The 18,791-nt window shown below is 36.3% G+C and overlaps 1 protein-coding gene across 1 annotated transcript in view; it reads right to left on the reverse strand.

Annotated features, from left to right (window-relative positions):
• Positions 1 to 18,791, reverse strand: part of PIK3C2G (phosphatidylinositol-4-phosphate 3-kinase catalytic subunit type 2 gamma) — a 196,636-nt gene that overhangs the window by 59,062 nt on the left and 118,783 nt on the right. The window contains exon 23 of the mRNA XM_065742527.1: positions 16,076 to 16,245. Coding sequence (XP_065598599.1) covers positions 16,076 to 16,245 — 170 coding nt within the window. The remainder of the gene's footprint in view (positions 1 to 16,075; positions 16,246 to 18,791) is intronic.

Here is an 18,791-nt window from a genome sequence, read left to right on the forward strand (position 1 = left end):
AGATACAACTCCACGATCCCAAACCATAAAAATATACAAAATATGATGCTGCCTTAAATACACACCATTCCAAAAGGATGTTTCTGACATAAAACACAGCAGAACAAACTCAAATTCTTGTTTTCTGTGCACTAACTCTACATTCAGAGAAAATGAGGTGCAGAATCTGAGGCTGTGTGCTGCCTTTTTGCTTATCACTAGCAATGTTTGTGACTATGGCATGCTACTGAAGAAAAAAAGCCCATTAGCCAGGCTTCTGCTAACAATCCTATCATTTTATAGTTTCAGAAAAGACTGATATAGTGCATCCTGGCACAGATAAAACTACTGCAGTGATTTTCTCACAATTATGAATATAGTTGCATGAAAACAGATTAGACGGCTATATCCCAAGGAGTATGTGCAGTGAGTTAGTCCATAAATCAAAATAAACTTGAGTTAACCAAATATTAGGTATTTGTATATAGAAACAGAGTTCAAAATGTGTGCTTTTGCTAAAATGTGAGGTGAGTCTACTCTGCTTATTGATTAATTCATAAAGAAGACAAAGAATCTTTCCTAGGAGATCTGATTTTCCTACAAAAATGTTTGCTTTGTATTACTGTAGAAAGCTCAGGTGACACAAGATTCCAGGCTGCACTTGGAAGCATCAGTCAGAAGAAATGTTCAGGTGATCTTCCCTTTCTTATTTCTGGATTTCTTTTTTGGTTGTTTACATATAAACCAACTTTTTTTTTGCTTTTTTCATCGCAAAGCAGTCTACCTCATCATTTGAGATATTACTCCATTTCAGTTCATTAGTATTAAGAATCATGAAGAACCACTATTTTCATTCTTATTTGTCCATCTTTTTTGTATATTGCAAGATGTGAGTTCAGAGCGTGACAGCTATACTCAGTAAGACTATTACAGTTACTATGTAGTTTTATACTGTAGCTCAGAGAATTACAAAAAGGTTTCTATTACTGCTTTCAGAGAGCATTATTTTGGGAAAATCTGGGGGTCTGGGAAATTTTTGAAAACAAATCTCAGTTTCTTATTTAGGGCCTTCAGGGTAAAATACCCCAACCCAAAACTACTGCTCTAAATGGCTAATATTCGCGTTCAAAATTTATATTCGATTTTTTGCTGTCTAACTACATCAAGAGGCACAATTACACTATGAAATCATAGTACGTTCTGAGTTAGTCGAAGTATCCTGCATTAATCTACTCAAGCTGAAAACAGGCAGTGCAATCAGAAATTACTTCACTGGAAGAAATATGGTCTTTAACATTGTTGGGTTGGGCTGTGGGCCAACTTCCCAATAATGCAATGACTGCAACATTAGTCAATTTCCTTAGCATTACTGCTCAAGGATCTATTTGAACACATAACTGATATGTTAGCATTTATATTCTTTATAGATTAGTTTTACTTGTGAGATTGTTTTAAACAGTTTTACAACATTCTTAATTTCTTTAGTATTAAGACATTTGTTTCTAAGGTGATTGGCCTGTCCTCCCATATTAACCTGTAAAATATGATTCAGAAATTTGCTTTCCATATCAGAGTATTTAAGCCTGATTTTAGTCAAGGCCTTGTGATATATGAGCCCCTCCCATAAAGTAACCCCTGCAATAAGTCATACACTGAAGCTTCATGCCTGCATGTCTCAAAGTAAGCTGTCTGCTCAGATAGGCAGCACTTCGCAACTGAAATAAAAACCATATAAACAATTTAGTACTGGAGACAAGATCCACTAAAAGGAACAAAAGAGTCATTTCTCATGATAATATTTAAAGGAAAAGTTGCAGTGGGAAAAGGTGCTTACTCACTGAACATTAAGGATTATGAAAATACAATCAACAGGGCTGAATGTCTGTGTAAAGAGGCAAAATGTTCTTTGCTGTTTTTACAGACTTCTCTGGAATATAAAATAATGAAAGGGAGTAGTCTAAAAATACTCCAGAAAAATTGCAAAGAGTCCAAGTCACTATCCATTTTGCAAAGGAACATTTAAATCAGCAAACAATAGAGCCTGCTTTACCTTCCAAACAAAAAAGCAATGTTTGCCCTGGTTTTGCATGAACATTCTAATTTATCACAGATACATGCACAGATTAACCTCATTCAGGTGTACAGACTGTGATTCTATATTTAACCCATCTTTAACCAACATCCTTCTTTGTGGTTTATTGCTTAGACAGTATTCCAGGTGACATTTACTGAGAAGATTCGCAAAGCAACCAAAAGTTCGGTAGTAATAACAATGAAAGACATCACTCATTTGGACATATAGTTACAATTTTCACATGAAATTATTTAAAAAATCTATCAGGAAATTCTTAAACCCCAAAACATACTCAAGATCCAGCTAAGTCCTGTAATACCTTACATTACCTCAGGCCAATGACTCAGTACTACAGCCAATGGGACGATAACTCTTTGCCATATAATCTGCATCAATTACAATTTGGTATTTCCGTGAAATTAATGAAATGGTTGGCTTAAGTTTAACAACAACAAAAGAAAAGGCCTGAGAGAATTAATATGACTTGAGGTATACTACAGATGTACTGTGTATAATATCTCCAAAATGATTAAATCAATCATAGCTTTCTCTCTTTCCTCACCCTCCCTCCACTAAAGACCTAGACAAGATTAATGAGCCCTTTGGTTTTACATGATTAATCAGCCAAAAGAGGCAACATCTCAATTTATAACAGTGCCAGATTGTAGGTCTAGGCATTAAAGAGTTATTTTCTACAGCTATGACTAAAGAGCTTACTCAAGTCATTCAGGGAAAATTAAGGTTAGTTTTATGTTTTGGTTGACTGTTCTTTTTTCCTTGTGTACTGCTTTTCAGGGATCTGAGATTTTCATGGGAATGTGCTTTATGGTTTCTCTGGAGATGAAGAATGTTTGGATAACATGTCATGGAGAGAGAGAAAAGAAAGGAAACCTCAAGTAACAGAAGAGATCACTGTGAAAAAAACAAACTTCGTTTGGGGTGATGGGAAAACTTCTTGTGACTTCACTATAGGCTGGAAATATGTTGTATTCTTAGAAGATCAGTGAGATCATCAAGATTTGTTATGAAACAGTAGATGTAACCTGATTAACAAAGTTCATAAGATAAACAATGGCTTCAGTTTTCCCTATTACGAATCTCACGGTGTAGGACATTTAAGAAAGATACATTGCCTTCCTTTAATATTAAGTAGTAAAAACATATGAGATAATCAGCAATAAATGACCTATGCTCCAATCCAACTCAAACTTCCTAGTAGTGCTGTAATTGCTGTTTAAAACACAGTAATTAAATGAGATCTATACAGATGATTTTTTCAGATGTAGTTCATGTTTTCATCATATGGACTAAGGAGACAGTGTGAGAAACCATACAGAACTGTTTGCAGTTTATAAATCAGCTGCTCAGTAGCATACTACATATATTCCCTGACTACTTTACAACTTCATAGGCTGAGTCAAGAGTGACTGATAGCATTCAGCACAAGTATGTGGAATTTTGGTGTACCCATTAAAATAGGAGGAGTTTTTAAAGAATGTTTGAATGCTGAAAACTTTTGCTCTGCAGCAAAAGCTGAAAATTCATGGAAGACATACACACAGTGAATATGACTGCCTATTTCTCTAAGCTAAATAAAGATACCTAATCACAGCAGCTGTATACATATATATATACATACATATATATATATATATGTAAACATGGAAAAAAACAGGAGCAAAATCGTCCCTTGTATATACTACAGAATGAATAAGTAAACAATTGCACAGCACAATTTATCTTCAGCAAGCTTCAGCGAGCATGCAGAGAGTCATAAATAATATGCCTAGAAGGGTGACCATAAGAGATACTTGATCTTCCTGCTTACCAGGACAAGATCAACCATAAACATGCTTCTGAGATGACTGTTTATCTTATTCTCAAAGACAGAGTTCTTCTACAATCTCCTTTTTATATTTGTGTTCCAGTATCTCCCTCACATAATTTTTTTTTTTCTTAATGCCTAGTCTAACCTTGCTTCACTTCAATCCCATTAATTCTTGCTCTTTCTTATGGGAACATGAAGTTCTTATCTTCTGAACAGCATCCTCTAATGTATTCACAGATTTTGATTCCATTTGACTTCAATCTTCTGTAGAGCATTGTTTCAACCTTTTCTCATATGTATTGTTTTCCAGTTGTCTGATAATTTTAATTACATGTATCTGGACTCCTTGTAATTGGACTATATCTTTTTAAAATTCAAATGCTGGAAGTATTCCAGTTTAACCAGTGTCACATGAAGCAATATGAATAAATCACATTTCATACTTAACAATTCAATATTCTATCATCAACTCTTATTTAACTTTGTATAACTCTCAGATAAAATTCTGAACTATTGTCATGGTTTTATGATTTTTGGTACTGGTATTCCACATCATAACATCATGTAGTGCATTTAGAGTTAAAGAGTTAATGCTCCAGCTCCATGGATCATCGATAGTTCCAGGTATACCTGTCTCAGAAGAGAAGAAGAACTGCATTCCCCAGAGGACTTTGCGATGCTTTGCATTCTTACATGTTTATGCTCAGAGGGAAAGATAAAAACTGTCTGCAGTCACGGGACACTCTCTTTCCTTTGGGATGCACTCAGCAGTGGTTGCTCGCTGCCGTCCGCCTTCAGCGTTAGCGTAAGGCCTTCGGTTTATCGGACACTCTCTCTTGCTCATTTTATTTGATTTATTAGCTTTAATTCCAATTATATTGTATTATATTGTGTTATTTTGCTTTCTGATATCTTATTTAGTAAATTAGCTTTCCTCCTCAGATCGTTGCCGCTGTTTTGTTCCTAGGCCCATCTCCCTTTTCCCTTTTCCCCTTTCCCCCTTCCCCTTTCCTGGGGCATGGGTCCGTGGGTCCCCCACACCAATTGTCATGGAACCGGACCAAACCTGCCCGTAAACCATTGACAACTACCCCATTGCTGCTAACTGCAACTTTCAGTGTGGTCAAAAGATCTTATATAGGCATCTCCTAAACAGTCAACAACCTTATTCTCTATCCCAGCATACTAGTTACTAAAGAAAATACTGCAAAATGTCAATCACCTCACAGATTTTATGGTATGTTACTTGGTGTATCCTTCCATCTTGACAATGAAACACAAGCAGATATTTTCCATGGATGGCTGATAAAGCAGTTCTGCACTTCTAACAAAACAAATACTTCAGTTGCTGGGTATGACGGCAGCTTTCCCATCAACTTCAGTTATAGTTGCTACCACTTACAGTATCACTGGCTTGTATTGTAAATCTATGTTCAGATTTGTTTAGAAAACTTTTCTACTTTCTGTTTATTTTACTGAAGAAATATTGCAAACTGTTCCAGAGATAGTGGCATGCTCCTGGAAAGAGTAAAATAAAAGCTCTTGTTGAGACATTATTTCTCAAATCATCAAAAACTGGCATAACATCTATGTCTAATCAAAATCTATGTCTAAATTTCAATTGCTGAAGTAATTACAATGATTTAGAATGGAATAGAAGAGATACACGAATTTGCAAGTTCTAAACAGTTCCCCCCCACCTAAAAAAAACCCAACACATCAACTCTAGTAAAGAAGAGGAGAGGAGAGGAGAGGAGAGGAGAGAGGAGAGGAGAGGAGAGGAGAGGAGAGGAGAGGAGAGGGGAGGGGAGGGGAGGGGAGGAGGGAGGGGAGGGGAGGGGAGGGAGGGGAGGGGAGGGGAGGAGGGGAGGGGAGGGGAGGGGAGGGGAGGGGAGGGGAGGGGAGGGGAAGGGGAAGGGGAAGGGGAAGGGAAGGGGAAGGGGAAGGGGAAGGGGAAGGGGAGGGGAGGGGAGGGGAGGGGAGGGGAGGGGAGGGGAGGGGAGGGGAGGGGAGGGGAGGGAGAGGGGAGGGGAGGGAGGGGAGGGAGAGGGGAGGGGAGGGGAGGGGAGGGGAGGGGAGGGGAGGGAGGGGAGAGAGAGAGGAGAGGAGAGGAGAGGAGAGAGGAGAGGAGAGGAGAGGAGAGGAAGGAGAGAGAGGAGAGGAGAGGAGAGGAGAGGAGAGGAGAAGGAGAGGAGAGGAGAGAGGAGAGGAGAGGAGAGGAGAGGAGAGGAGAGGAGAGGAGAGGAGAGGAGAGGAGAGGAGAGGAGAGGAGAGGAGAGGAGAGGAGAGGAGAGGAGAGGAGAGGAGAGGAGAGGAGAGGAGAGGAGAGGAGAGGAGAGGAGAGGAGAGAGAGAGAAGAGAGAGAAGAGAGAGAAGAGAAGAGAAGAGAGAGAAGAAAGAAGAGAGAGAGAAGAGAGAAGAGAAGAGAAGAGAAGAGAAAGAGAAGAGAAGAGAAGAGAGAAGAGAAGAGAGAAGGAAGAGAAGAGAAGAGAAGAGAAGAGAAGAGAAGGAGAAGGAGGAAAGGAAAGGAAAGGAAGAAGGAAAGGAAAGGAAAGGAAGGAAAGGAAAGGAAAGGAAAGGAAAGGAAGGAAAGGAAAGGAAAGGAAAGGAAAGGAAGAAAGAAGGAAAGGAAAGGAAAGGAAGGAAAGGAAAGGAAAGAAAGAAAGAAAGAAAAAGAAAAGAAAAGAAAAGAAAAGAAAAGAAAAGAAAAGAAAAGAAAAGAAAAGAAAAGAAAAGAAAAGAAAAGAAAAGAAAAGAAAAGAAAAGAAAAGAAAAGAAAAGAAAAAGAAAAGAAAAGAAAAGAAAAGAAAAGAAAAGAAGAGAAAGAAGAGAAGAGAAAAGAAGAGAAAAGAAGAGAAAAGAAAAGAAGAGAAAAGAAGAGAAAGAAAAGAGAGAAAGAAGAAAAGAAGAGAAAAGAAGAGAAAAGAAAAGAAAAGAAAAGAAAGAAGAGAAAAGGAAAGGAAAGGAAAGGAAAGGAAAGGAAAGGAAAGGAAAGAAAAGAAAAGAAAAGAAAAGAAAAGAAAAGAAAAGAAAAGAAAAGAAAAGAAAAGAAAAGAAAAGAAAAGAAAAGAAAAGAAAAGAAAAGAAAAGAAAAGAAAAGAAAAGAAAAGAAAAGAAAAGAAAAGAAAAGAAAGGAAAGGAAAGGAAAGGAAAGGAAAGGAAAGGAAGAAAAGGAAAGAAAAGAAAAGAAAAGAAAAGAAGAAAAGAAAAGAAAAGGAAAGAAAAGAAAAAGAAAGAAAAGAAAAAGAAAGAAAAGAAAAAGAAGAAAAAAGAAAAACCCACAAGAAAAACAACAACAAAACTCACCATAAATCAATAAAACATAAAGTATTTTTCCTGAGAGATATACTCTAAATTTTGTTTGTGATAACTTTTATTTGCAGTAACACACAGATGGAGACTCACTTGGCTTAACAGGAAACTTATGACTAAGCTTCAAGGGAAAAAAAAACTTACATAGGAGATGGAAGCAAGAACAGAAACACAGAAACTCTACCTTGGCATGCAGAAATGGTGTTAGAAAAAACAAAGCTCAACTAGAATTAAAACTGGCAGTGAACATGAAGGGAAAGAACAGCTGACATGTCAGTAGCAAGTAATGAACAGGCTGAGAGAAGTAAGCTTGTTTACCTAGGGAAAGAGAAGGCTTTCAGGAGGCCAAATAGCAATATTTTAATGTCTATAGGAGGCTATGAAAAGATTGGAGCCAGGCAAGAATAGGGGACAAAGGTCTGAAATTGAAACAGCTGAGGTTTTGCCTGACCATAATGGGAAAAAAGTACTCCTCACTATGAGGATAATTAAATATTGAAACAGGTTGTGGAGAGAGGTTCCTGAGAGGTTTTCAGGATTCAGCTGGACAAGATCATAAGAAAAAAATGGAATAAATTCAGTGTTTGAGCATTCTTAGCTCAGGTAAACTATACATGCATAATATTTTTGACTTACATTCTTCAATCAAATGACTAGAAATCTATAACTGACAGCAAAGTTTTAGCTCTTTTTTCTGCTATTTCTATAACTGTTCAAGATATCTATTGGATAAAAACTTCTACCTGTAAATTTGAAACCCTCCTTCTGAGTATGATTTCACTCATCTCATTTTTATATAAATAACTATTTTTAGAAGCAGAAACACCAATATAGAATGGATCTCCTAGAATAATTAGGGAATTGAGGGCAGTTCTTAAACCACTGATCTTATTTATTCATTACATTTCTTCTTCTTAATATCAAATTTTCTATTATTTTTATTTTTGATCATTAGAATCTAGATGTGAGCTTCCCAGTAAAATCACTGTATTAGACACAACTACTATTTTGATGAGTAGTAAATGTAAGATTTCACACATTGAACTGGCCTATTCTAGAAGATTTATCTATGTCTGTCAGTAATTGAATTGGTTACATGGAGATTTAATCATGCTTAACTGATATAGTGGAAAACAAGCTGTAATCCTTGCTTAAGCTAAGGGCCCTGATTTATCATTCTGTTAACATCTAGTTTCCCCATTTAAACTGAGATATGGTAACTATCTGTTCCCCTTTGCCTGCCCAAAGAGCCAAGAATGTCACTTAACTAAAATGTCTTTCATGGTGGGGTGAATGAAGTTACTGATATGGAAATTTGAGTACACCTGTTCCCATAGGATTACTATACAAAGTGACAGTATAGGTAGGGCAAATGTGGACAGCTAAGGTCCAACTGGCAATAGGCTCATGATGGGAAAGCAGAAACTAGTTTAAGTTATCTGTTGCTGTTTTTCACACTGGCTGCATTTTTCCAGTCTCCACTGTGATCACTAGTTATTCTGAGATTTGACAACAATTTATTCATATAAATAAGAATTTTAACCACTTTGTACAGTCAGATACTTTGGAAGAATCCCAAAATAGATTCTCCCTGCAAGATGTACTCAAAGAACATACGTGTTCTGGCTGCAACCTCGCATCTCATATGCACTGATTTAAAAGCACTGCTGTGTCCAGAAATACTGTGTCCAGGCACATTCCGGGGCTTCAAGTTAGGGTCCTTATCTTGAGAGACACATACAAAGCAGCTTGTCCTCTGAGTCACTAGCAATCAGACTGCATAACAATTTTAAGGTGCATTTAAGTCCTTTATATACTTTACATTCAGTGCTAGTATTTGAAAGTGTTTAGTACAGCTTTTCTGATGCCTTATATCATTTTCTATGACTATCACATTTTCCAGGTTTCTTAGGAATTTATTACTAACCATATGGATAGAATAGTTGGGAGTTAATTCACAAGGAGACTGTAGCAATTCCTTTCATTAATAGAGACTGCTGCTCAACTTTTTGTGTCCTGGCTGCCTCTAAGCAGAGGAAAAAAAAGGGGGGTGGGGGAGTTGATTTTAAATCTCAAGACATGAAAGATGCCTTAAAACAGCTGGGTTTATATCTCACACTAACAGGTCTTTTCTGTATGAGATGACTCTTTGGAAAAGATAGTAGTAGATGTCTGATGGAGTTTTGTATTCCAAAAACAGAAGAATAAATCAGCAATGAAGAAGCTGAAATTTCTTACAGCAGGGGATGGAATCCTACATGAATTAAATATGTCAGTATGCTTTCCACTTAAGGATGAAGGACAAAGAGGTAATATGCAGAACAAGCAGAAATAGATACCAAGACTAAGCAACAGAGATTAATTTAAAAGTGCTTGATATACACAGACTGTGTGAGAGCAGCCTTAGCTGAATATAAATAGCTATGTAGAATGTTTTTGGAGAAACAGATGCTACAAAAAAATGTTTCTGAGGGAGGGGGAAAGGAAATGCTTCTGTAAAGAATTATACTTTGAAAAGAATAACAAAAGCATATAATCAAAGTGAACATCATGTCTTTTTCTCTTATTTGTTTTATTGTTAAACTTTCTGTTTGTAGCCATGATTTACAGAAATTCGTGGAGTAGATGAGAAAAAAGAGAAGGAGAGAGGGGAGAATGAAATCTCTGAAATAGGAGGTTGATGGAGAGTCACTGAAATAACTTGCATGAATAAATCTTGAAAAGTGGAAGGAATTCCATTGGTGGCTCTGAAGGCATCAAAGAGTTTATCTAGCCCAAATAACTGTTGCAAAGAATACATGATAGCTTCTTCAGGAAAACAGAAACTCCTAAAGACTGAAAGTAGCCAACGCCATGACTCAGCAAAATGAAAAGTTGGGAAGGGTACTGGGAGACATGACAGATGGGAACTGGGCTCCAGGGAACTCAATGGAGCAGAAGAACAATGCAGTTGGATGAACAGAACTGGACAGGGTCAAATCAGTACAGAGATTGTATGGGAAACAAACAAACAAACAAACAAACAAACAAACAAACAAAAACACGCCCTCCTAAAAGTCTGAGTATTTCGAAAAAGATAACAAACTAAATCAAGAGTACCAAGTGTACGTTGAATATAATTTACTCATAAAGCCTTAACTGAATGCTCTGCACAAGAGGCTATTACTGAAAATAAGTACCAACTAGAAAAGCACAAACTACTATTCAGGACTGATAATTAGGGAAAGCATCAAAACAGCAACAATAAACACCACTGTTCAAAGTAGACAAATAGAACAGAAATGTGTCTGAAACTCAGCACTGCAAATAGTGCTGCTCAGTCTTAATTTGTGCTTTTGGTGTTTTAACTTATGGCAATTAGAGGTGCCTAACTTCAAAAGTGATGGACTTCTTGCCTCACAAATTCAAGCTCCTTTAGGCCTTTTCAACTTTCAGGTGATATTGTTTCACATTTATGTCTTTTATGCATATTTCACCTTTTGGTCTTTATGCAAAGACTTATGTGTATAACTAACTTTAAACACCTGTATAATCTTATTAAGACCACTGGGGACACTAATGCTTCAAGTCATGAAATTAAATCTTTCCAGGATTTCAGTCTGAGGTTTCTGAAGGTTACCATAGAGGAAGTGCTGAAAGGGGATACTGGCTTTTATACTTCACATAAACTACTAACTCCAGAATGATCATACTAGAAAAATAAATTTAATCTGCAGAAAATAAACTATTAAACAGGCACACTGAAACATTTCTATTTTTTTTTTCAGCAATTAAAACAGGTTAGCCCAAATAAACATTTTGATTTTATAACAATTTATTTTTCAACATTCACATTCTAGACTTTTCCTTTAAGGAGTACTCCTTAAAAAAGAAAAGAAGCAAAGAAAAGAAAAAAAATCTCAAATTCTTACCTTCCTTCTTCCATTCTTTTCCTAAAAGTAGGAAAAGTAATAATGTAGATAGATTTTTTTTTTGAATGGAATAGGCCATGTAAGAAATAAATGCCTAAAAAGAATGCATTTATTCAAATAAACTTTTACAGGAAGACTAAAAACAATTTTATTAACACTAAGAAGTGAAATGTGTTACTTATTAAATAAGAAGAGATTATTTTCTACAAGCTCACAATTTCTTATGTGCTTTTCAGTATAGGAAATTCACTGATGTGAGAAGAAAGTGTGGGAAACATCATTTTCCCATATTTTTGAAACTTCCTTCAAAAAACCCAGTGGAATAGTTATACTGCCTCTAGTAATTAACTTTGCAGAAGAAAACCAACTTAGCAGATGTAACTTCTGAGAAAACCCTGCCAACATGAAGGATTAGTTTGGCAAAAAGATGAGAGTCTCTGTGATTCAGATCAGGGAAAAAAAAAAGGTCCATGATCAGTTATTAAAAAAGTAATAATAAAAATAGTCACATATCATCACAATGTGAATGTATAGTATGCCATGAGATGTACTACTACTCCATATCTTGCCATCAGCTTTCAGACTACATATCACTAAATAAAGAAATATAGTAGTTCTGGAAGTGACTTGCAGGGGAAAGGATGAGACTGGTGAAGATTGGACTAGTAAAGTTAGTACAGGATTTAAATAAATATCTTACTGCCTAATTCACCAATTAAGAAAAGTTTAAAAGGTTGGCATTGAAAAGAAGAAAAATAAGCAAAGAAAGTGTAGCAAATACAGCCACAAACCTGACACCTTATCCATGTCATTTGATGATTACTGCCTTACTCCTGATTACCAGGATAATAGTCTACCTGGACTTCAGCAAGGCCTTTGACACGGTCTCCCACAGTATTCTCCTAAGGAAACTGGCAGCCCGTGGTGTGGACAGGTTCACTCTTCTCTGGGTGGAGAACTGGCTGGAGGGCCGTGCCCAGAGGGTAGTGGTTAATGGAGTTAAGTCCAGCTGGCGTCCTGTAACGAGTGGTGTCCCCCAAGGGTCAGTTTTGGGGCCCATCTTGTTTAATATCTTTATTGATGACCTAGATGAGGGAATTGAGTGTACCCTCAGTAAGTTTGCAGATGACACAAAGCTGGGAGGATGTGTCAAACTGCCTGAGGGTAGGGAGGCCCTTCAGAGGGATTTGGATAGGCTGAACAGCTGGGCTGAGCAAAATGGGATGAGGTTCAATAAGACCAAGTGCCGGGTCCTGCACTTTGGCCACAATAACCCCATGCAATGCTATAGGCTTGGGGCAGAATGGCTTGAAGAATGTAGAGAGGAAAAGGACCTGGGGGTGTTGGTTGATGCTCGGCTCAACATGAGCCGGCAGTGTGCACAGGTGGCTAAGAAGGCCAACAGCATCCTGGCCTGTATTAGAAATAGTGTAGCCAGCAGGAGCAGGGAGGTGATCATCCCCCTGTACTCAGCTCTGGTGCGGCCGCACCTCGAGTACTGTGTTCAGTTTTGGGCCCCTCACTACAAGAAGGACATTGAGGCCCTGGAGCGTGTTCAGAGAAGGGCAACAAAACTGGTGAGGGACCTGGAGCACAAGTCTTATGAGGAGCGGCTGAGGGAGCTGGGATTGTTTAGTCTGGAGAAGAGGAGGCTCAGAGGAGACCTTATAGCACTCTACCACTTCCTGAAGGGGGGTTGTGGTGAGGAGGGGGTAGGCCTCTTCTCCCTGATAAGTAATGACAGGACGAGAGGGAATGGCCACAAGTTGCGCCAGGGAAGATTTAGATTAGACCTCAGGAAGCATTTCTTTTCTGAAAGAGTGGTCAGGCACTGGAATGGCCTGCCTAGGGAGGTGGTTGAGGCACCATCCCTAGCGCTGTTCAAGAAGCGTTTAGATGAGGTGCTTAAGGACTTAATTTAGTAGTTGGGTAGAGATAGTGATAGGAGGATGGTTGGACTAGATGATCTTATAGGTCCTTTCCAACCTTATGAACTTATGAACTTATGAACTTATAGTACACCTGTTTCACTCAGAGTGGGATTTAGAAGATGATTGGCATGGAATAGACAATAGTGAAAGAATAGGACAGTTAAATGAAATGAAATGATAGAAATTTCTTCATGCAGTTTGAAGTGTATCTGAACAATTTAGTACTTCAGGGTAATGCAGGGTCAAATGCAGTGGCTGGATTAGAAAATGAAAGAAGTGGAATTTTATTAGCACAAACAAAATGTGTTGTTTACTATGATTAAAAAAAAAAAAGTAAATTAATTCTCATTTTCAAAAAGAAAGTTTCCTGTGGGAATGTGATAATAATCCCTCTACCAAGCTCTTATAATGCTTTTGGTTAGATATGACGCTCTGCAAACATTAGTTCCTAGACCCATATAAAGTTAGATTATCTGTACTATTTAAGATATTTGCCTCTGTGACGGTACAGGGAACTAGAAAAGACAGAATGTTCCTGATTAGTCTTCCCTCTGAAAACAGTTAAGTGCTGAAACACTGCCTTCTGCCTTGAACTCAAATTTGGCAATCCTTTATTGGACACCTTTTAAAAATGAAAGCAGTAAATGGAAAAATTAACTAAGCCCTTGAGAGGGTGTTATGCAATCATGAATGCAAAAATGAGCATGACTGCATGAATCATATAATCTTCAAAGGATACTCTAAAGACTCACATTGGATTTCATAGGAAGAACCACTGCCCATGCATGACAGCATAGGATTCTCAAAACTGCTGTGTATATCTTTACTTACATCAGAGGAGATGCTTCATATTCAGAATGGTGGAGAGGACCTATTCTCAGGAAGGTTTATGAGAAATAAGATATTGTTACTGACAAAACTCAATGAAAATTGATTGTGCAGCTGTTGCATGAAAGATATCTTCCTAAAATTTGAAAGGAGTGTCCATTTTTACCATTTCAGATAGTGAGATCCAAGAATGTATTCATTTGCATAGCTTTTTTGTTGTTATTTCATTTGTTTAGATATTTGCATTAGAAACTTTACATTCTTTAAAGCTACCTACAGAACTTCACAAGTATGCATATAGCATCTACTGCACAAAAAAGAAACAAAAAACCCAAGGATCAGCACAAATAATTCTGAAAATCTGAAATTATTTGTTTGCTGCTTTATCAATATTATTTCAGGAGCATGAAATCATTTGATAGTGCAAAGAACTAAAATCAAAAATAGAAAATTAATATAAACAAGTGTTAAAACTAGAGACTAAAACTACCTCAGGATTTCCCTGGTGGGAATGGATGGATACAGACAGTACTGAGGGTTTTAAATTCAGAGTGAGCCTGAAATTCATGGGAAGTAGAAATGTTGTATGCTTATGTTCCTGTGTTACAAATAATATGTTATGTTTCTTGAAGGTGCATTCAGCCCGTGACAACTATTGTCATTAATCTCGAACCTGCTCAGCTGCATGCGGGTTCAGGGAAGACCCATGATGTTCACAACCTACAGAAAGTATGAGACTTTGTTTTGCTGAGGAACCATGAAGGAATTAAGTAGTGGCCCTAAAATGTCAATTATAATTTTATTTTATGGCTTAAAAGCAATATGCAGCATGGAGGAAATGGAAAAAAAGGCTACTATTTATGGAGCTTACTACAATGTAATTCATTTTTATAGTCTTATTTACACAGAGTAGTAAGACTGAATTCTAAAACAATAGAATTAAAATCTACTTTTATTACTACTATTAAATAATTTCTGCTTAAATTTGATTGCTCTGTCTCTCCTTATATTTTGTTGGTCCCACCTTTCACTCACACTAAATAATTCTTTGCTCATGGGAAAATACTACTTAAGAAAATTTCTGACGGGTTCTGAAATAAGGTTTGCTGGGGTGAGGGATGCAACATTTGACTGAGTGTGCCTGAGTATCTTTTTACAGCTCTGTTCTGCTTTATTATTTCCCTAGCAAGTAAGTAGGATTAAAATAGCATATCTTGAATGATGATAATTCTGAGCACTGCAGCTAAATCTTTTGACTGCCTAGCTTAGGGAGTACTTATTAGCCTCATCAGCATCCCTCATATCAATATTCCCACAGTTATTTCTGTCTCACACACAGAGATAGTGTAAAATAGTCAAAGGCTAGCTTAAAAAAAAAAAGGAAGAAAACAAAAGAAAGGAGTGATTAACTCAAACCATTAATTCTAGCACTAGTTCTGGAAACTATTAGAAAACGTGCAGAAAAGTCATTCTACACACTCATTTTGTCATTGTTAAGGATCCATTCCCAATATAATAGTTTCTTCATGTACTGTACACACTAGAATTATCTATTTTTATTACATCCCAATTAATTCCCCTATGGCATGTTCACAGTAGGAATTAGCATACACGATCACACTATTTTTTTTATACTTATCATCAGGTAGGCATCAGAGATAGATAGAAACAGAAAAATCACGGTTTGTCTAAGTAAAACAAGATATTTGCAAAGTAGAACCTGACCTTCATTATCTTTGGAAGATGATTAGAAGACTGCAGTTTCACTCAGTTTCAGTATTTCGTTAGGAGGCATAATTCAATCGTTTTTCACCTCTAATTAGAAAATCTGTTTTTTTCTCTCAATATGGCAAAGGAGTTGTCAATTACACACACCTATGGTTTGGGATTCATTACAGAAACACTTGGAAAAAAATGGAAAGCAGAATCCTTTTGACATAGGCCAGTCTACTGTTCTGTTCACTATTCAAGTTAATCTAATCCAAATTTTTGACCAGACAAAGATTTAAGGTTTTTGCTAGTTTGTTTGTTTTCAAGACTGAAAAAGAATCTCCAGCATCTCAATTACCTTTCCAGTCATTCCAATCTTTTTAGACGTTTTGTGAAAAATTGAAAGAAAAAAAAGCTTGATCCTGTTTGAACTCTTTTAAATGGGTATTCAGAACATATTTTTTAAAGTCTATTTATTATATGTCTTACTATATATACTAACCTTCTTATACTTCCAAATGTCTGTGCATGACCTAAAAATCTTCCAAAATCAATGTGAAACATGTGTCCAGCATTTGTCAACATTATGTTGTCATTGTGTCGGTCACAAACTCCTAGAATGAAGGTGACAACACACCAGCCAGCACAGGAATGAAAGAAATTCCTTATCGCCTAGTTAATTAAACAAAAGCACTTATTAGAAATACAGAGATACTTTTTTTACTTTATTTATTTATTTATTTTGCAACGCTAATGATGAAACAAATAAATGTGGTTCTACAAATGTAGCTAAAATTTTAACATGAATATTCTTAGGATAGTTAAAGAGCAAGTAATACAGAAATTTCAGGTTTACAGTGCAACAACAGTTTAATGCATGAAGTTTTCAACTTGTGGTATATAGATTCTTGGAAAACTTATAATGTGAAGGGTACCGAAGAAAAGCAAGACTGTTGTAAGGAAGGTTAGATTTTCTGTGCAGTAGTTTGCATCTCTATTGTAAAAGAAATTGTTTAGAAGTAAGACGGAAATCTATTAATTTTACCAAAAAAAAAAAAAAAGAAAATTTGCATTGTAAGAAAAGTGGGTTATTTTACACAATTGTTCTGTACCTACATAGGTCTTTTCTCTCCATATTTCAAATGCACTAAATTACAATGAATCAAGTCTCACACTATCCCAGCCCAAATCATTCATCTCAATTTTATAGAAATGAACTGAAATAACAAAGGCTAAATCGTTTTCTACACATAGCATCTTCAAATACAAATGGACTGAGATCAAACCAAGTGTCATGCAGAGGAAATCAAAAGAATGATTAAACTGCAAACCAGTCTGGCTTTCCTATTTGATATAACATACTCCACCGATGAGCACTATTACAAAGTGAAGATGTGTTCTTTCCCAGTTATTCTACTAACTCAGATCTATCTTATCAATCTTTACACTACTACACTGTGGCATTGCTTTTTGAAAAAAATGTGTCTACAGCTGGTGTAGGAAAAAGTGCAAGGTGGTGATCTGCTTACAGGACACCTTTAGGTAGGTTCTGTTTTCTACTGAGTTCTGTGAGAAGCGTTTAACTGCAGACATCTATTAGAAGAATCTACCCAATCACTTTCACAAGATACACGTTCAGCATCTTCTCTGTGGGGAGAGTTATTTCTGATTAAAACCATGATCAGCCTTCTACCCCAAGGCCAAAGGAATAGTTCTCACTTTTTTTTTTTTTTTTAATCTTATCAATTACAGTTTAAGAGCTATAAATGCAATTCTTATTCAAAAGTCTTAATGTCTCATGGGTATCAATCACAATGTGATTCATTTACATAGAAACCACAAAAGTCCTTCCTTGTAATCATTACATTTTTGGATAAAACCTACATTAGGCAAGGTAAATCATTATTCAGGCATTCAGGATTTCCATGTAGACTGAGGCTGACATCTGTAATGGATGATATTGTGGATGTTAGCACTTCATAAGACTTAGGCCACAACAGAAGACTGGTGAATTTTATAACTAACTGTACTACTTACTCACATAGATGACCTTGGATAAAACACCTAAGCTTTCTGTGATTCTGCTCACTCAACCATAAAATGAGGATATTAAAGCTTATTCTGCATAAGCGTTTTGAGTATCCTAAATACAGCATTGTATAAGTAAAAAATTACTAAGTAAAAAAGAAAGGTTAATTCACCAGCAAGAGCAAGGTGAATATACAGCAGCAATTTTGTGCATGCCCTGTGCAATCAGGGTGGACTGCATTTTAGATGTTTAAAAAATTCAAAAGAAAATGGGTAGAAATTGGTTTTATAAAATTTAACATGATAATTTTTTACAAAGAGTAGCAGCAGAAAGAAAACAGGTTTTCAGTCAATAACTAATAGCTAACTTTTCAATAAAAATGTTGGCTGTGGATCTACCATAATATTGTAAACATATAAATTTTGTTTTTATTTCTGTATATATTGTAGCTGCTTAATTGAATCTACATGATATACTAGGAATTTGAATGTTCTCATTGGAAATACGGATGAACATACTGAAGTAACTATAGAACATTAAAGATTATCAAACACATTTATGCTGTATATCTGACTACTATTTAAAAAGCTTATACTATTTAAAGCTTTTTAAAAAGCACGTCATTTACAAAAAGATAACACCCAAAGCTTCCCTTCAAAATTAATTTAAAATGTTGGCTGCTAATCTGCTGGCATGGAGAAGGAATCAAAAATTCTCCCAGCAACACAAATACTAAAAACTTTTAAATGGGCCATAGACTACGCTCAAGCAATGAAGAATGAATAGAAGTTCCTTTCAAGAAGAAATCTCTGCTTCTATAAATAAAACTTCTGGTTTCTTGGTTTCATGTAAAAAGATGCATTGCATGGGATCCCACAGTCTGATGTGAAAAGCTTGATATTGTGTATCACATGATTGGGCAGTTTCTATAACAGAGCTTTACAAAACTCAGTATTACCATCGCTAGTTTGAAATACAGGAAACTCACCAAGAATTCACACTGCTTATATAAAATCAAGTATTTCAACATTTTCAATATTTTGGGGCTCAAAAATTAATACTTCAGATTCTCCCCACTTTCCTCTTTCTATTTCAAAACATCTCTATGATGTGTTTTTATAGGAAAAGCATTACAAAGCCTCTGATTCAGAGCAGTATCTCTTTAATAAGAGAACAGCAATTTAAATCA

This window comes from Cyrtonyx montezumae, unplaced genomic scaffold, assembly GCF_038088225.1.
Source record: "Cyrtonyx montezumae isolate F1298 unplaced genomic scaffold, pur_monq_1.0 scaffold_3, whole genome shotgun sequence".
Lineage (NCBI taxonomy): Eukaryota > Metazoa > Chordata > Aves > Galliformes > Odontophoridae > Cyrtonyx > Cyrtonyx montezumae.